The sequence below is a fragment of the Piliocolobus tephrosceles genome, chromosome 7 (assembly GCF_002776525.5).
Source record: "Piliocolobus tephrosceles isolate RC106 chromosome 7, ASM277652v3, whole genome shotgun sequence".
Taxonomy (NCBI): Eukaryota; Metazoa; Chordata; class Mammalia; order Primates; family Cercopithecidae; genus Piliocolobus; species Piliocolobus tephrosceles.
Genome location: NC_045440.1, coordinates 15,372,003 through 15,388,741, shown reverse-complemented (window position 1 = coordinate 15,388,741; position 16,739 = coordinate 15,372,003). Strand labels below are relative to the sequence as shown.

At 37.0% G+C, this 16,739-nt stretch overlaps 1 protein-coding gene across 1 annotated transcript in view; it reads right to left on the bottom strand.

Annotated features, from left to right (window-relative positions):
• Positions 1-16,739, bottom strand: part of ZDHHC2 (zinc finger DHHC-type palmitoyltransferase 2) — a 67,223-nt gene that overhangs the window by 8,602 nt on the left and 41,882 nt on the right. The window contains exons 7-10 of the mRNA XM_023216610.1: positions 10,671-10,791; positions 8,360-8,492; positions 4,136-4,262; positions 3,707-3,799 (exon numbers count right to left, since the gene is read on the bottom strand). Of these exons, the coding sequence (XP_023072378.1) occupies positions 3,707-3,799; positions 4,136-4,262; positions 8,360-8,492; positions 10,671-10,791 (474 nt within the window). The remainder of the gene's footprint in view (positions 1-3,706; positions 3,800-4,135; positions 4,263-8,359; positions 8,493-10,670; positions 10,792-16,739) is intronic.

The following is a 16,739-nucleotide window of genomic DNA, read 5'->3' as shown; positions in this document are numbered from 1 at the left end:
TACACATAAAAATATTTCACTTAGGAAACATTATTGGCATAGAAACCATTAGTGATGTTTTAGAATGTTCTGAAATAGTAATTGTAATAGTATTCAAAAGAAAAAGCTACTTAAAATTCTTTCAAGAATAATTTCACATATTTGAGTTCAACTATATATAGTAACTATTATGTTTTTAAAGGATATATGGGTATGCTTTTTCTTCTTAATTACCTCATATCTAAAATTTTAGAATATTTCAATTTTGTGTAGCTTTAACAACCCTTATTAAAATTTTGGAGGTAAATCTTAAAAAATAGAAAACAGCCTATCTCCATACAGGTTTAAATATATTATACAAAATATCTTACTTTAATTATTGCTCTTCAAGAAAGGGACAATATAACAGATACAGAAGACTAACTAGATCCTGGTTTAGGGACTCCGAAGATTCATTACTGCTAATAGGACTCTAGCAAAGGGCAAGAATCCATTCATTCAACAATATTTGTTGAGTACCTGTCACTTTAATAAACAAAGTCATTGTTCTCATGGAAATTTCACTGTTATTGAGGAAGAAAAATAAATTCTGTGTGCGTGTGTGTGTGTGCGTGTGTATATATATATATATATATAAAATGAAATATATATATTACCACCTGAAATAAGTCAGGTGGTAATAAGAGCTATAACAACCGAAGAAATTAGGCTGGGCACAGTGGCTCACGCCTGTAATCCCAGCACTTTAGGAGGCTGAGGCAGGTGGATCACTTGAGGTCAGGAAGTTTGAGACCAGTCTGGCCAACATGGTGAACCCCCATCTCTACTAAAAATACAAAAATCAGCCGGGCATTGTGCTGTACATGTAATTCCAGCTACTGGGGAGGCTGAGGCAATAGAATTGCTTGGACCTGGGAGACAGAGGTTACAGTGAGCTGAGATTGCATCACTGCACTCCAGACGAGGTGACAGAGTGAGACTCTGTCCCAAAAAAAAAGAAAGAAAAAAAAAATCAGTGTAACAGGAAGTGGCAGAGAAAGTTACTATTTTACAACCGGTTATCAAAGACTGCCTCTATTCTGAAGTTACGCCTGAACAGAATATAAATGAAGAGAAGACACAGCTCACTCAGATCTGGAGGAAGAATGGCAAGGAAAGGGAATTAGTAAGGACAAGGCATACATAAGGAACATGCTTGGTCCACGTGAGAAACAGCAAGATCTGTGTGTCTGAGGATTGTGAATGAAAGGAAAGTAAAAAACAATGGCATCCAGAAGGCCAAGGTGAGAGGATTGCTTGAGCCCAGGAGTTTGAGGCTGCAGTGAGCTATGATCACAGAACTGCACTCCGGCCTGGGCAACAGGCTCTTAATAGAGACAGGAAGACCCTGTCTCCATTAAAAAAAAAAAAAAAAAAAAAAAAAAAGAATGACCGTTTGGGGTCAGATCAGACGATCTTGTTAAGTGATGGAACGGACATTCATTAGCTTTTATTCTGAGTAAGATGGGAAACTAACAGAGCTTTCAGCAGAAGAGTGACAAAATCTGACTTATATTTTGAAGGGAAAATAGATTGGAGTGGGGCAAAAATGTTAGATCAGTTAGAAAACTACTGAAGTAACCCATGGGAGCAGGGATGATGGGTAGGACCAGGGAAGACGCCTTGTAGGTCGTTAGAAAGTATTCAGATTATAGATATACTTTAAAGAGACATCTGACAGGATTTGCAAATTCAGTAAATACAAAGTAATTGAAAGAGAGGAATCCAGGATGACCCCACAGTTTCTAGCATGAACACATGGGAGAATGGAGGTCACTAATACTGATATATGGAAGCATGGAGGAGATTCCGGTTTAGGGTGGTGACGAGGGTACACATGGCTGGGAATCAAATTCAAAGTTCTGCTCTGAACTGTTTATTTGGAGATGATTTTTAGGTGTCCAAGTGGGTATGTCAAGTAGACAGTAAGATATTCAACTATGGAGCACAGAAGAGAACAGAACTTACCACGAAAATTTTATATGGGCTAAACATGGGAGATAGTAGAATTCTACAGAAGAAAGAGACTTTAGCTGTCTAAATCTGACCTCAACATTCAAAGGAAACAGAGGCCTCCAAAGATTACTTCTTCAAGATCACCTAGTTGGGTAACAGTGTCAGAACTAAGATTTCTCCCAAATCTCATGGTGCCCTTAGTGGAAGGAGAAATATTATCTCTAAAACCAAAATAATTTCTTAAATTATTTAAAAAACACAAAGGGCAAAAAAATATTATAAACTACTACTGAATTTTGTAAAAGCTTGAAACATATTCTGAATAATTTATTAAAACTAGATTTTTCTGCACTGAGGTATATGAAAAACCATAAACATTTAGCTCCGTGGGATTTTCAAGCCCAAATGCACAAGGCATGATCTAGTAAAAAACTCTGATGCCCTTGAATGTCCCTGTGAAATATATGCACTGGGCACCTTCACTAACTGGTAGGGTCTGGCCTGTACATAGCTCACTCTAGGGATGGGGTGACAAATACCTTTCATCTCTTCTGACAATGTAAAAGGATTTTAAATATAAGTTCCTTTTAAATTTAATTCCCAATTTAAAAGGGCAGAGGCAGGAGGATCGCTTGGTCCTGGGTGGTCATGCTACAGTGAGCCATGATCACTCCACTGCTCTGCAGCCTTGGTGACAAGTGAGACCCTGTCTCAAAACTAAAACTAAAACAAACCAACAAACAACAACAACAAGTACTTTAGAATGGCTACCAGGAACACCGCCTTGAGGTTTGTGGGGTCATTCCAGGCTCCCTAGGAAAAGGTACTGTGATCAATAAGAAATGTTCAATATGGACTGTTGGTGTGGATTACTGTGTATGTGGCACTGAAGCAACTAAGAAAAGCTCTAACATTTAATGAAGAATTATGGTTATGCTTTTGCTACTGGCTTTCATTTAAAAATTAGAGGAATGGTTATACTCAAACCTGTCACACAGATATAAAAATTGGTGTTTCAAACCACTGGAAATTCATACATAGCATTTTAAAAGTTTAAGTAATTTCTCCTTTTGCCAGTTAGTAGCACATTCAGAATCAAATGTCAGGTCTTTCCGAGGCCAACCTCAAGTTCTTGATAGTCTGGAATCAAAACAAACTTAAAGCTGGAGCAAAATCCTCCAGACAATGAATTTCCAAGACTCTGGCTTCTCTCTCCACAGAAATGGCTTAGGTAATCTTTAGAGGTCTTTCAAGGGCTAAGCCCATAATATACATTAAAATGGAATTGTTAAGAAGGTGTCTGGGGATCCATTTGATCTCCAAAAGCCTCAAGTTTCTTTACCAGTTATCACAGAGAGGAAAGACACAGCGGGTCAGGGGCAATTTTACCCTGTCTGCCTAACTGAGCAGTGGGTAGCTAACTTTGACTTACATTTTTTTTCTTTTAAGCACTACATTTAAAAAATAAGATTTCAGTCAATCAAAATGTATAGAGAATTAACACCTTTTTACCCACACTTAGATTAATAACACCATTTTACAAGTATAATTGAAGCTTCTAAAGTATCCCTCCTCAATCATACTTTCTTTTTTCCCTCATTTCAAGTGGAAACCATTGCAGGAAATTCTCTTATGGTCTTAATTTTTTTTCAAAGGAACATGTAACCAAAAGACACAGTATGGTAAAATACATTATTTGAAAGTAAAATGAAAAAAATATATATGAGATTACTTTTTAGCTGTGGAACTCAGCCCTGCGGGAGTAGATGGTTGTTCAGGATCCTGGTTAACAAGGCAAGTTGGAAAGGAGCAGCCATCACCTAGACTAGAATTAAAATAAAAATTTAGAACTGAACCATACGAAAGGCAACAGAGTGAAACCATGCCAAAATGCTGATGTCCCAGAGTAGGACATGCTATACCTATAGGCAAAAAAAAAAAAAAAAAATTATATTAGACATTGAGTTCAACGTAGTGTTTAGGAAGATGATGAATTCACTGACTTCCATATGATATTATAGTGAATCATAGAGCAATACTTTTAAAAATAAGAGTTCCTACACAGAATTACAAGCCTATGGAACTAGAGGCTTTTCCTGAACCCATCTTTTGCTGTATTATTTTCATTAGTTAAAGCCTGAAAATTTTCACAAAAGAGTACCTTGAAAAAATCGGTAGCAACCAGTACTTCTTCTCATCACCAAAAACTTGTCGCATGTTTTTACTGAAACCCAAGCTGAATCCATTCTTATCTGTTCCATGTCGAAATACTGGACTTCTGAATGCCTCTAAAAAAGATAGTAAAGGAATCACATTAGTAAAGAACGTATTTACTGGTAATCCTGAATATTTAGCAATAACTGAAGTAAATGAAGAAACTGCAAAGCAATGGCTAGCTGACTGTGGGTGCTTATGTGCCTATCAACACCCCTGAAATATAGGGTGTCCATTCTGTTTTAAAATAGCATAAGATGTAACTATTTTAATTGTAAAATATACCTTTTTATTATAACAGTACATGTGCATTGCAGAAAATCAGAAAATACAAACTAGCAAATAAATTAAAACTGCATCTTCTGAATCTTTTGAACGATAGATAAATGGATGGATCCACAGATATAGATATACAAATCTACAGGTGCATTTTTTTAAAAAAACCAAAATGAGACAATGTTTTACATACATTCTACAACCTTTGTTTTTAAGTAAATCCATTTTTTTTTTGAGTCAGGGTTTCACTCTGTTGTCCAGAGTGGAGTGCAGTGGTATGATCATAGCTCACTGTAGCCTCGAATGCCCAGGCTCAAGCAATTCTTCTGCCTCACCCTTCCAAGTAGCTGGAGCAACAGGTGCCATGCCACTATGTCTGGCTAAGCATTTTCCAATTTCGTTGAAATTGGTTCTCATCTAATACAATTTTTCCAGCTGACTATAAAACGTACTTTTGAACTAGTCTGTCCAAACCAGCATCCAGTTCAGAACCATGTATTGCATCTGGTGATGCTCATTCTGCATATGAAAGCTGGTTCACAGAGGCTCTGGGACTTGCCTAAGGTCACACAACAAACACACACAGAGTGAGACGTGAATAAGGTCATCAACATTCCTTCAAAAATACTACATTTTCTTCTTGAATCATGCTGAAATGCAAAATCTAACATTTTATTTTTGGAATATGAACATGGAGGTATAATGATTTTTCTCCATTATATTAAAAAGGAAAATCTAACCAGAAGAATTAGGCACTATGAAAAAATGTGGTCATTTGCAAGATCCTTAGCATTCTTCATCCTAGGATATACAGTTTTTTCTAAAACATTTCATAGGACCATATTATCCAGGGGAAGTCCTTTCAGTGCTACAAGTTAAATCTAGAAGTTTCCAGAAGTTAAAAACCTCTAGAAACAATAAATTTACTTTTGACGAATTATAATTTAACTGCCTAACACATAATTTGAAATAAAATTCCTGGGCTTAGAAATTACTTTCTTTTATCAGTATTTTCACCCTAATAGTATTTGGTGTAATGATTTCATTTCAGAATTCCATAATGTTTCATTTCAGAATACTGAAAATGAACACTAATTGACTACGCACTGTAATTAATCCTCATTGCATATTATAATAACCGAAGCTCACAGCTTGGAGTGTCCTTTATGATCATAAGCATTTGTGGTCCTGGTATTTTATTTGTCTATATGTCCATCCTTACGCCAACACCACACTGTTTTGATTACTGTGTGTTTTATAGTAAGTTTTGAAATCAAGAATGTGAGTCTTCCAGGTTTGTTCTTTTTTTGGTGAATACCGTTTTGACTATGTGGGGCTTCTTGCCATTCCACATGAATTTGAGAATTGGCCTTTCCATTGAAGCAAAAAAAAGCCATTAAAATTGCAATGAATCTGTAAATCACTTTGGGTGGGTAGTACTGCCATCTTAACAATATAAGGTCTTCCAAGTCCATGAACATGGGATGTCTTCTTTAATTTGTTTCAACAATGTTTTGTAGTTTTCAGTGTGCTAGTAGTGTTACATGCACCTCCTTGGTAAATTTATTCCTAGCTATTTTATTTGTTTAGATGCCTTTTCAAATGGAATTTTCTAGATTTCCTGTTTGGGTGGTTTATTGCTAGTGCACAGCAATATAACTGATTTTTTTCCCATACTGATCTTAAATCATGCAAATTTCATATTTTGCTTATTAGCTAAGCATTTTTATTGTGAATTCCTTAAGGTTTTCTATACATAAGATCATGTTACCTGTAAATTAAAATAGTTTTACTTACTTCTTTTCAATGCCTTTGTTTCTTTTCCTTGACTACTTACTCTGGCTAGAACTGATGTACAATGTTGAACAGAAGTACTGAAAAGAAGCATCCTTGTTTTGTTTCTGATTTTAGAAAGAAGGCTTTCAGTTTTACACTGTTGTGTATGATGTTAGGTGTAGATTTCTCACAAATGCCCTTTATCTCCTCATCAGGTTGAAGGAGTTCCTTATTTTTCCTAGTCTAAGTGCAATTTTTCTTAATCTTGAAAGGATGTTGGATTTTGTCAAGTACTTTTTCTGCATTAATTTTTTCCACTCTGATCTTAAATCATGCAAATTTCATATTTTGCTTATTACCTAATCATTTTTATTGTGAATTCCTTAAGGTTTTCCATTTTTATTTCCTTCATTCTGTTAATGTGGTATATTACCACTTATTGATTTTCATATATTAAACCCTACTTGCATTCCTGGGATAAATTGCTCTTGATCATGGTTGTGTAAGCCTTTTAATATGTTGCTGGATTTGGTATGCTAATATTTTGTTAACAATCGTTCCATCTATATTCATATTGATCTATAGTTTTCTTGTGATGTTTGTGTCTCTGGCTTTGGTATCAGGGCAATGTTGGCCTCACAGAATGAGTCAGAAAGTGTCCCCTTCTCTTCTAATTTTTAGCAGAGTTTGAGAAGAAGTTAATTCTTCATTAAGTGTTCGGCAGAACTCATCAGTTAAGCCATTTTGTTCTGGGCTTTTCTCTTTGTTGTGAGTTTTTTTGATTACTGATTCAATCACTTTACTTCTTACAGGTCTGCTCTGATTTTCTACTTCTTCTTGAGTCAATTTGGTAGTCTGTGTGTTTCTGGAAATGTGTCCACTTTATCTAGGTTGCCTAATTTTTTGACAGACAATAGTTCATGGTATTTTCTTAGCCTTTTTATTTCCATAAAGTCAGTAGTAATGTCCTCACTTCCATTTCTGATTTCTGTGATGAGTCTTCTCTTTTTCTCTTGCTAGCCAAGGGATGTCGTCTTGAAAAAGAACCAACTATTGATTTTATTGTTTTTCTATTTTTTAATACTCTATTTCTATTATCTCCTGTCTTTATTATTTCCTTCCTTCTGCTGACTTTGGTTTTACTGTGCTCTTCTTCTAGTTCCTTAAGGTATAAAGTTAGTAACAGAGGTATTTCGTTTTTTTTTTTTGTTTTTTTTAAATTATACTTTAAGTTCTAGGGTACATGTGCATAACGTGCAGGTTTGTTACATATGTATACCTGTGCCATGTTGGTGTGCTGCACCCATCAACTCGTCAGCACCCATCAATTCATCATTTATATCAGGTATAACTCCCCAGTGCAATCTCTCCCCCCCCCGCCCCATGATAGGCCCCAATGTGTGATGTTCCCCTTCCCGAGTCCAAGTGAACTCATTGTTCAGTTCCCACCTACGAGTGAGAACATGCGGTGTTTGGTTTTCTCTTCTTGTGATAGTTTGCTAAGAATGATGGTTTCCAGCTGCATCCATGTCCCTACAAAGGACGCGGTATTTCGTTTTTAAATATAGGTATTTACAGCTATACACTTCCCTGTAAGCACTGCTTTTGCTGCCTCCGATATCTGTATGGCTTTTAAACATACATGTTCTGGCTTTTTCTATAGCTGACTTCTTAGGTTAAGCACTTTTTGTTGTGATAAGCTCTCCCTTGACCACTCATTCTACATAGGCTTCCTTCCACCATCTCCATCCTTTTATTCATATCTCAGCATCCTTTTATTTTCTTCAAAGCACTTTGCATTTTGTAATCACTTTTATGTTTGGTTATTAATTTTTGTTCCCCTCACTACACTGTTTTGCCCCTGCTCACCACTCTCTGTGTGTGTGTGTGTGTGTGTGTGTGTATATATGCATATATGCATATATACATTTAAGAGACAATCAATATATTGAATGAGCAAATCTGTATGTTTCTAAGTGACATATCAAAAAAATAATAAGGAAAAAAAGAATGATTTTTACCACTTCAGGGCAGGTTGGCATTTAATCACATAGCAACTGTCAACGAATGTTGGTATAAGTATTTAAAGTTCTGTCAACTACAATAATTGGATACTCACCTAATGTAGATTTATTTTTGCTGACTAGCCAACAATGATAGCCAAACAGAGAAGACAAGCTGACAGAAAACATAGCTGCAGCAAAGAATAAAAACATAATATGGAACTTGGCTTGAGTATCAGGTAGGCCATTCTATAAAGAAAGGAAGAAAATAAAATGTTTTGTCAAAGGGATATGTATTCCCCTACTTTTATAAGTAAATAAGTAAGATTTTCTTTTGATTAAAATTTTTCTTAAATTTAATATGAAAAAAATATGTGGCTTTATTGTTAAAAGTTCAGGAAAAATATGTATACATTTCATCAGATTAAATGTTTACCAGAATATGTATATGAAAATGATATTAAAATTTGGAATAATAACTTTGTTTTTCATAACCAAATTATAGAAAATTTATGGTAGTATATGTATAAACTGTAATAGTAAGAAGCAAGATGAATGGAACTATAAAATGTAGTTTTAAATTTATTAACAGAGTATGTTTTGTTAACATACTACAGAATCCCAAATGTTTAAAAAGTTTCATTATAATGCCAGAAAATGAAGGCTAACTGGCACAATTTGGTTACTATCCTTATTGATGTTTTATGTTACTACAAACAACAGCATCACCTAAATGAATACATATAACAACACATTCACAATAAAGCTTCAAGCTATCTTAAATAATAGGACCACAGAAAAGATCAACACCAGTGCATAACACCTGTCTAAAATAAATCTTAATATCCATGGGCTGAAACAGTCCATCTCAAAGAAAACCAGTTAGACTCTCCTTGTTTATAAATCCAAAGAGACCTGGAATGGCTCTAGAATGGAGGGGGTGGGGCTATGGACACAGAGTGAAGCACCATAGCTGCCAGGAGGTGGCTTTTCCTCACGTTTCAATACCCTGTAGTACCTGACCGATTGACACAGGTCACAAGACCTCACTGATAGTTTTCAACAGCAGCGGGTTTTTTTTTTTTTTTTTTTTTGACAAACAGTGAAAACTCTGATCATTCCTTTTCAAATGTATTTGTGGTTTGAAACTAAAGTCATCCGCAGGAAGGAGAAGCAGTGAGGTAATGTTCTCCCAGACGTTCAGTAGGGATCATTTTTCAAGCTGGACACTGAAAGACTCCTTGAACGCTAGCAGCAGGTCTCTTCACTCATGTCTTTCTATGCTTAGCAACAGAACTGACACATAGTAGGCATTCAATAACTCTTTGGTATTTAATTTGGTTCAGATCTCACATAAGTGATCTAGCAATTTAGAAATTCTTACCATAATAGAGTTAATTTAATGAAAATAATAAATCAATCCTGGCAGCAGATAAACTGATTTTTTACTGTCATTTGGTGTTCACAAGGAGGACCTCTGGATATCTTAAATCCTCAATTTTAATTTCTTTTTGCCTACATTTAAAATATATAGTGTATAAAGCCTAATCAAGAAATAATGAATAAAAACTCAGGACATTATAGGCATAAGGACATTATAGGCATAATAATTTAAAAAATAATCTTCTTAAACATAAAGAAAATACTTCTATATTTAAATCCTGAAAAAATCTTATATAGTCATCAATTCTCGTTATTCGCAGTACTTATGTTTTATAAAGTTTCCACAAGCATGAATTTGTGAATACTGAAAAACTGCTCCTAGGGAAAACACAGGGTTAGGTTTCTGGGAACTTCTGGTCACAACATCTTTGACAACTGATCAGTGCGTAACCTTGTTTTATGTGTTTCTGCTTAAATGAACCTTATTTAATATATATTATTGATTTGTTAATATAGAACTCATAGCTAACAGCACTATAACTCATGCCTGAATTAAGCTTATCTAATACATGTATTTTCTCCATAAGACACATCAGTTTTCTTTTGCTTAGAAACATTAGACCACACTTCAGCACTACACTTGAAGACCTTTTTTTGACAGCAAAATCACCAACAAAAAGCACAAAAATGGAAAAAAGCATGGCACTAAATAGACTGTGGAAAGCACACTTGTTTACAGTATGAGAGCTGAAGCAAGAAGGCAAAAGCATCGTCTTGTTCAACCTCAACTGGGAATGCGCACAGGGGCAACTCAATGTTTTTGCCACTCTGCACATGTCTGCAGATGACGAAAGTTGTCAGTATTGATGTGGGGGTTACAATTACATTTTAGTGAATTAACAAATATAGAATCTGCGAATAATGAGGACTGACTGCATGTCAATGAGCTCTAGCCTATAAAATCTCTGTCTGAAATAATTCAGTCCTGCAAAGCCTACATTATTATTGTATACCAAAAAAAGAGTTACTAAGTTAATGACTTACTGTCCAAAATTTGATAAAATACTGTAAATCTGTTGCCGCAATAAAAAGGCAGTAGAGCAGAGAATAAGCCAAGAAAAGGAGAAAGAACTTATAATTTGAAAATCCAACACAATTGTTCACCCTGTTAACAAAACAAAAACATTTCCAGTGAGTTTTACATCTTCAACCTACATGTGCATACGCTCAAGCAAGTGTTTAGCTTCCTCTCGGTTTTAATTTATTGGCATTTCTTTACATATAACTCACAATATTTCTTTATGCATACAATCATTTAAAAATCCATTTCACTAAAAAGAAACTTGCTTCTATTTTTAAAACATGATATTTCATATCGCTTTAGCCAATCAAAAACAGTGTAACTGCATGTCATGTCAAATTACGCAAGTATGCACATCCCTCAAAGCACAGAGCCTGTGAGAAACCTCATCAGGCCAGGCAGTTTAAGTGAATTTACTAAACCCTTCCTCTATGCTATCTTTGGGTTTGATTTCCAACTATGATGAATTAAGTTAAAATTTTTCAAGTGTTCCCAGATTAGATGGAATATCTTCACAGATTACTCTTTGCATGCCATCACTGAAGCAAGTGGACTGTCAAAGCATATTAAATTGGAGCTTTAAGAAAAGAAGTAGGCCAGGGAGTTAGACAGCCGGGTCAGAATGCCCATGTAACACTAAGTAATGATGCGCCCCTGAGGAAGTGAAATCATCAATTAGAATTTCATTTTCTTTATCTGTAAGTTAAACACTCTGAGGTCATTTCCAAAAGTCGGCTCTAAATATGCTATAATTCCAAACATGGAAATTTATAAATCTCAGTTCTCACTCCAAAGTCGTTATCTGAGGGGGGATAACTCAAACTATTTATCAATAAACATAAGCACAACTACAATTCATTTTTATAGGCTCATTTTCTTTTTGTTAAGATTTTCCTTTTTTAAAAATTTTTATTTTATTTTATTTTACTTTAAGTTTTGGGATACAAGTGTAGGTTTGTTACATAGGTAAACGTGAGTCGTGCGGGTTTGTTGTATAGATTATTTCATCACCCAGGTATTAAGCCTAGTACCCATTCGTTGTTTTGCTTAGCCCTCTTCCTCCTTCCACCCTCCTCCTTCCAAAAGGCCCCAGTGTGTGTTGTTCCCTCATCTGTGTCCATGTGTTCTCATCATTTAGCTCCCACTTATAGGCTTATAGGCTCACTCTCTTTCTATCAAATTTTTGATTTCCTTTTCTTAAAGACAAGGGCATTACTGGATGACCTTGTGTCAATGTGATACAACTCCCATGTGGAATTGGCTAATACCTTCATGGGTTGAGTAACTTCTTGGTTAACCGGTATAATGAACCTATTAAATAGAACATACACGTTTCCGTTTCCAGTGTTCAGCCTATCGCATACAACATACACATATTGTTTCCTTTTCTCAAATATCCTTGTTCCCGTTCTAACGTAGGTAAAAATCACCTCACTCTCCACTGACTTAGCTACTAAGATGAAACACTTTTCTCTCTAGATTCGTAAAAATGAAACCACGTTCATGTGAAAAAAATGTTTTTACATCATCTCCCTCAAAAAATATGAGGTAAAGGGAATAGCATTAGATTTAGTAATTTTTAAACTTAAAGGTCTTACATATGGGCAAATAATTTTTAAAGAAGCCACAAGTTGGCTGGGCGCGGTGGCTCATGCCTGTAATCCCAGCACTTTGGGAGGCCGAGGCAGGCAGATCACAAGGTCAAGAAATCAAAACCATCCTGGCTAACACAGTGAAACTCCGTCTCTACTAAAAATACAAAAATTAGGTGGGCATGGTGGCATGCGCCTGTAGTCCCAGCTACTCGGGAGGCTGAGGAAGGACAATCACTTAATCCAGGACGCAGAGGCTGCAGTGAGCCAAGATAGCGCCACGGCACTCCAGCCTGGCAACAAAGTGAGACTCCTTCTCAAAAAAAAAAAAAAAAGAAAAGAAAAGAAAGAAAAAAAGAAGCCACAAATTGTGGGTGCACATTGTATGGAAACAGTTACATCTGCATCTCTAGAGGTTCCAGTGTGGGGATGCAAGCCAATTGCTGAGGTTACCTTTTATGGTGTTTGAATGGAATCTGGCAGGAAATAACATTGTAAACAATTAGTCTAGTCTAATTGTATCCTGTCTCAAAAGGATACAGGATGTTCCCTTTGCATACTTATGTTGGTTTCAAGGGGAAAGAATGCGTAAGCAAAATCTGGGGTGCTTTAACACTTTGGACAACATGGGTGGGCGCAGTGGCTCACACCTGTAATCCCGGTACTTTGGGAGGTTGGGGCAGGTAGATCACCTGAGGTCAGCAGTTCAAGACCAGTCTGGCATGGTCTTGGTGAAACTCTGTCTCTACTAAAAATACAAAAAATTAGCCAGGCATGGTGGCGCGTGCTTGTAGTTCCAGCTACTTGGGAGGCAGAGGCAGGAGAAGTGCTTGAACCCAGGAGGCTGAGATAATGCCACCGCACTCCAGCCTGGGTGACGAGCAAAACTCCATGTCAAAAATTAAATAATAAAATAAAAATACAAAAACTAGTTGGGCATGGTGGTGCACGTCTGTAATCCCGGCTACTCCGGAGGCTGAGGTAGAAGAACTGCTCGAACTCAGGAAGCAGAGGTTGCAGTGAGCCAAATTTTCACCATTGCACTCCAGTCAGGGTGACAGAGTGAAATTCCATCTCAAAAAAAAAAAAAAAAAAAAAGACTTCGGACAACATAGGCGTAAATAATTGTGGACTAGGAAGAAATTGGAAGGGATAGAAAAGATTGTTTCTCTTCCTGAAGGAATAGAAGAAGTAGCTTTTGTATTAAATAATAGAGTATTTTTATAGAAAGAAAATGATTTTGATCACAGATTTTATCACAACTAATTTAGCTTTGCTTTAGAGGATGGTACAATTTGCCATGTTAGAGCTAGGGACACAGGAGTTCAGTAAATAAAGACCATGTATTTTAGAGTTTAATATGTATATACGTAGAGTACGTGTGTGTATGTGTGTGTATATGTGTGTGCATATATATATATAAAACTAGAAGAAATACAGTGACATTTATTTTGAATAATACCTTACTGTCTTCGTAACAGACAACTTTTGGCTAGACATTTTAACTGCCTATTGCTTTACAGACTCAATTTGAAAAGGAAGAAGACTTCTTCTGAATCTATTTCTCTATCTAGAAAAGGAATGACTTCACATGGAGAAACAAAACGCATTCTAGGTAAATATCCTTCTTAAGTTCAGTGTAAAACACAGCTGTTGGTCCTGTTCCCAGCCAATTGCTTTCTGACTTTAAATTGGAAAAAGAACATAATACATTGGAAGGAGTGTGGCCTTTGAAGTAAAAAAAAAATTTCCTATGAAACTTGGAGCCCACTCTTTCTCTTTTCTGAGCCTCATTTTTTTTCCCCTGTAAAATGAGACAAATACCCAGGAGGCGGAGCTTGCAATGAGCCGAGATGGCGCCACCGCACTCCAGCCTAGGAGACACAGCGAGACTCCATCTCAAAAAAATAATAAGATAAAATAAAATGAGACAAATAATTTCTACTTCTTTCTGTCACTGTTTAAAGTATTACAGATTATACATATGGCCTCTAGAACATAATTCGCAATCAATAAATTGAAGCTCAAATAATTTGTTTTTGTGTTACTTAACTTTTGGCAAGCATTATTAATATGATATAATTAATTAACTAAAATTACACTAAAGGAAAAAATATTCTGACAGAAAATCCAATAAAGCAAATATTATGGAATCTGTTTTAGTTAAAACACAAGTATGAGATTGATCCCTGGAATTCTGGTGGGTAATTTTCAGTGGCCAGAGCAGAGACTGAGAAATCATTGCAAAACGGAGAGGTATTATTAATCTAATGTGTCAAATGTTCAGAGCTGACAGATATTAAGGTCAAAAGACCTGTTTAAAACACTTGTATAAAAAGACTGGCCCAGCTGGGCGTGGTGGATCACACCTGTAATCCCAGCACTTTGTGAGGCCGAGGTGGGCAGATCACGAGGTCAGGAGATCGAGACCACCCTGGCCAACGCAGTGAAACCCAAAAATACAAAAGAAAATAGCCAGGCGTGGTGGTGGGCGCCTGTAGTCCCAGCTTGTTGGAGGCTGAGGCAGAAGAATGGCGTGAACTCAGGAGGCGGAGCTTGCAGTGAGCCAAGATCATGCCACTGCACTCCAGCCTAGGCAACACAGCAAGATTCCGTCTCCAAAAAAAAAAAAAAAAAAAAGAAAGAAAGGCTGTGCCTGGGTCTGAAAACATCCTAAAAATACTATAAGTGACTGTCATTAGACGAATACAATCACAAAAAGCCTGTAGAAAAAGATTTTTTATGTATTCATATAGAAACATTTCTAGAATATATTAAGTGAAGAAAACAAAAAGAAACAGATTCAGTCAATAATGTAGTCACTTGTACTAAAAAAAACAAAAAAAAAAAAAAAAAAAAGAGGGGGTTGGTAGGCTACGCTCACATACATTGAGATCTGAAAAGTGCCATGACATTAACAACCCTGGTTCTGTGTGTGTAGTTGAAGAAGGTGGGAGAGGGACTGGAAAGAACATGGCCACCTGTTTTATTTCTGAATTTGGAACCAAAAGCATGTTATTAGCTATAGACTTTTTTATTTAAAATTTTAATTTGAAATTTTAGAATTACATACAATGGCTGCTCCATTCAGCTGGCACCAAGTGAGTATTAGGCCCTTGGCATCAAATCCTTCACAAGTCAACATGGCTGCTGCTTTCTGCAAGGGAGTACCCAGAGCTACAACCGTGGCAGGGACAGTGGATGCGGCAAGGGAAGTGATGGGGAAGGGAACGATGACACGGGTTAAAAGGTACCGCAGTCAGTCCATTCACCTTCCCACACTGCCAGCTAAGGGTGGAGCAACAGCAGGTGGTGTGTAGTATGCCACGTGAACCTATTTTAAAAATACTAGGGTCTCATTTCTGTTGTTCTCCTTCACTTATTTAACAGGACCTGTGAAACTGGAAAGGCTATCAAATTGTAAGTTTCTCACGAGGCCAAATTAACTGTTCATTTAGCAAGATTACTATAACGGTAAATTATTATTTTCTCTTTTTGTAATTTTATGAGTATAGCATGGGCATGGGAAGCTTTATATAGGTATGTACTGACGTGATTTTTTCCCGCCTCTCCATTCCTTGTCATCACAATCCCTTATAAACGTCAGAAACATCAAAATCAACGCTATGCCTCTGATGACTACCACTCTGCTGAATATAGCTGGAGTATACAGTTATCCAGAAAGGAGGGTGCTTAATATGGGTTTACCCCAAAGCAGACCCTGAGACAAGAACTTGGATACAGTTCATTTGACACAGTAACCATAAAGCACTTTTTACTGGCCAGGCTGTCACTGGTTGAGGGTTGCTCCTGCAGGTATGAATGCCTTGGCACTTCTGGACTGCCTGGCTTGTAGAGCTGAATGAAACTACCCAGGTAGAAGAGACCCCTCAGGCAGAGAAGAAAAGAAACACAGGTGCCTGAATGGGGAGCTGCCAGCGGGTACGGGAGCTGTTCACCACAGATGCCATGAACTCAACAGGTGAGTCATGGGGATACAGGTGGGGCACTGACAGCAACTGCAGGGGAAGTCAACAAATGAATGTAAGGAGAATGAAGAAGACGTTGGCCGGGCGTGGTGGCTCGTGCCTGTAATCCCAGCACTTTGGGAAGCCAAGGTGGGCGGATCACAAGGTCAAGAGTTCGAGACTAGCCTGGCCAATATGGTGAAACCATCTCTACCAAAAATACAAAAATTAGCCAGGGGAGGTAGCGGGCACCTGTAATTCGGCTACTCGGGAGGCTGAGGCAGGAGAATCGCTTGAACCCAGGAGGCGGAGGTTGCAGTGAGCCGAGATTGCGCCACTGCACTCGGGCCTGGGCGACAGAGCGAGACTCTGTCAAGAAGAAGAAAGAAGAAAGAAGAAAGAAGAAGAAACAAGAAGAAAGAAGAAGAAAGAAGAAGAAGAAGAAGGCGTCTAATTAAAGACACGGGGGGAG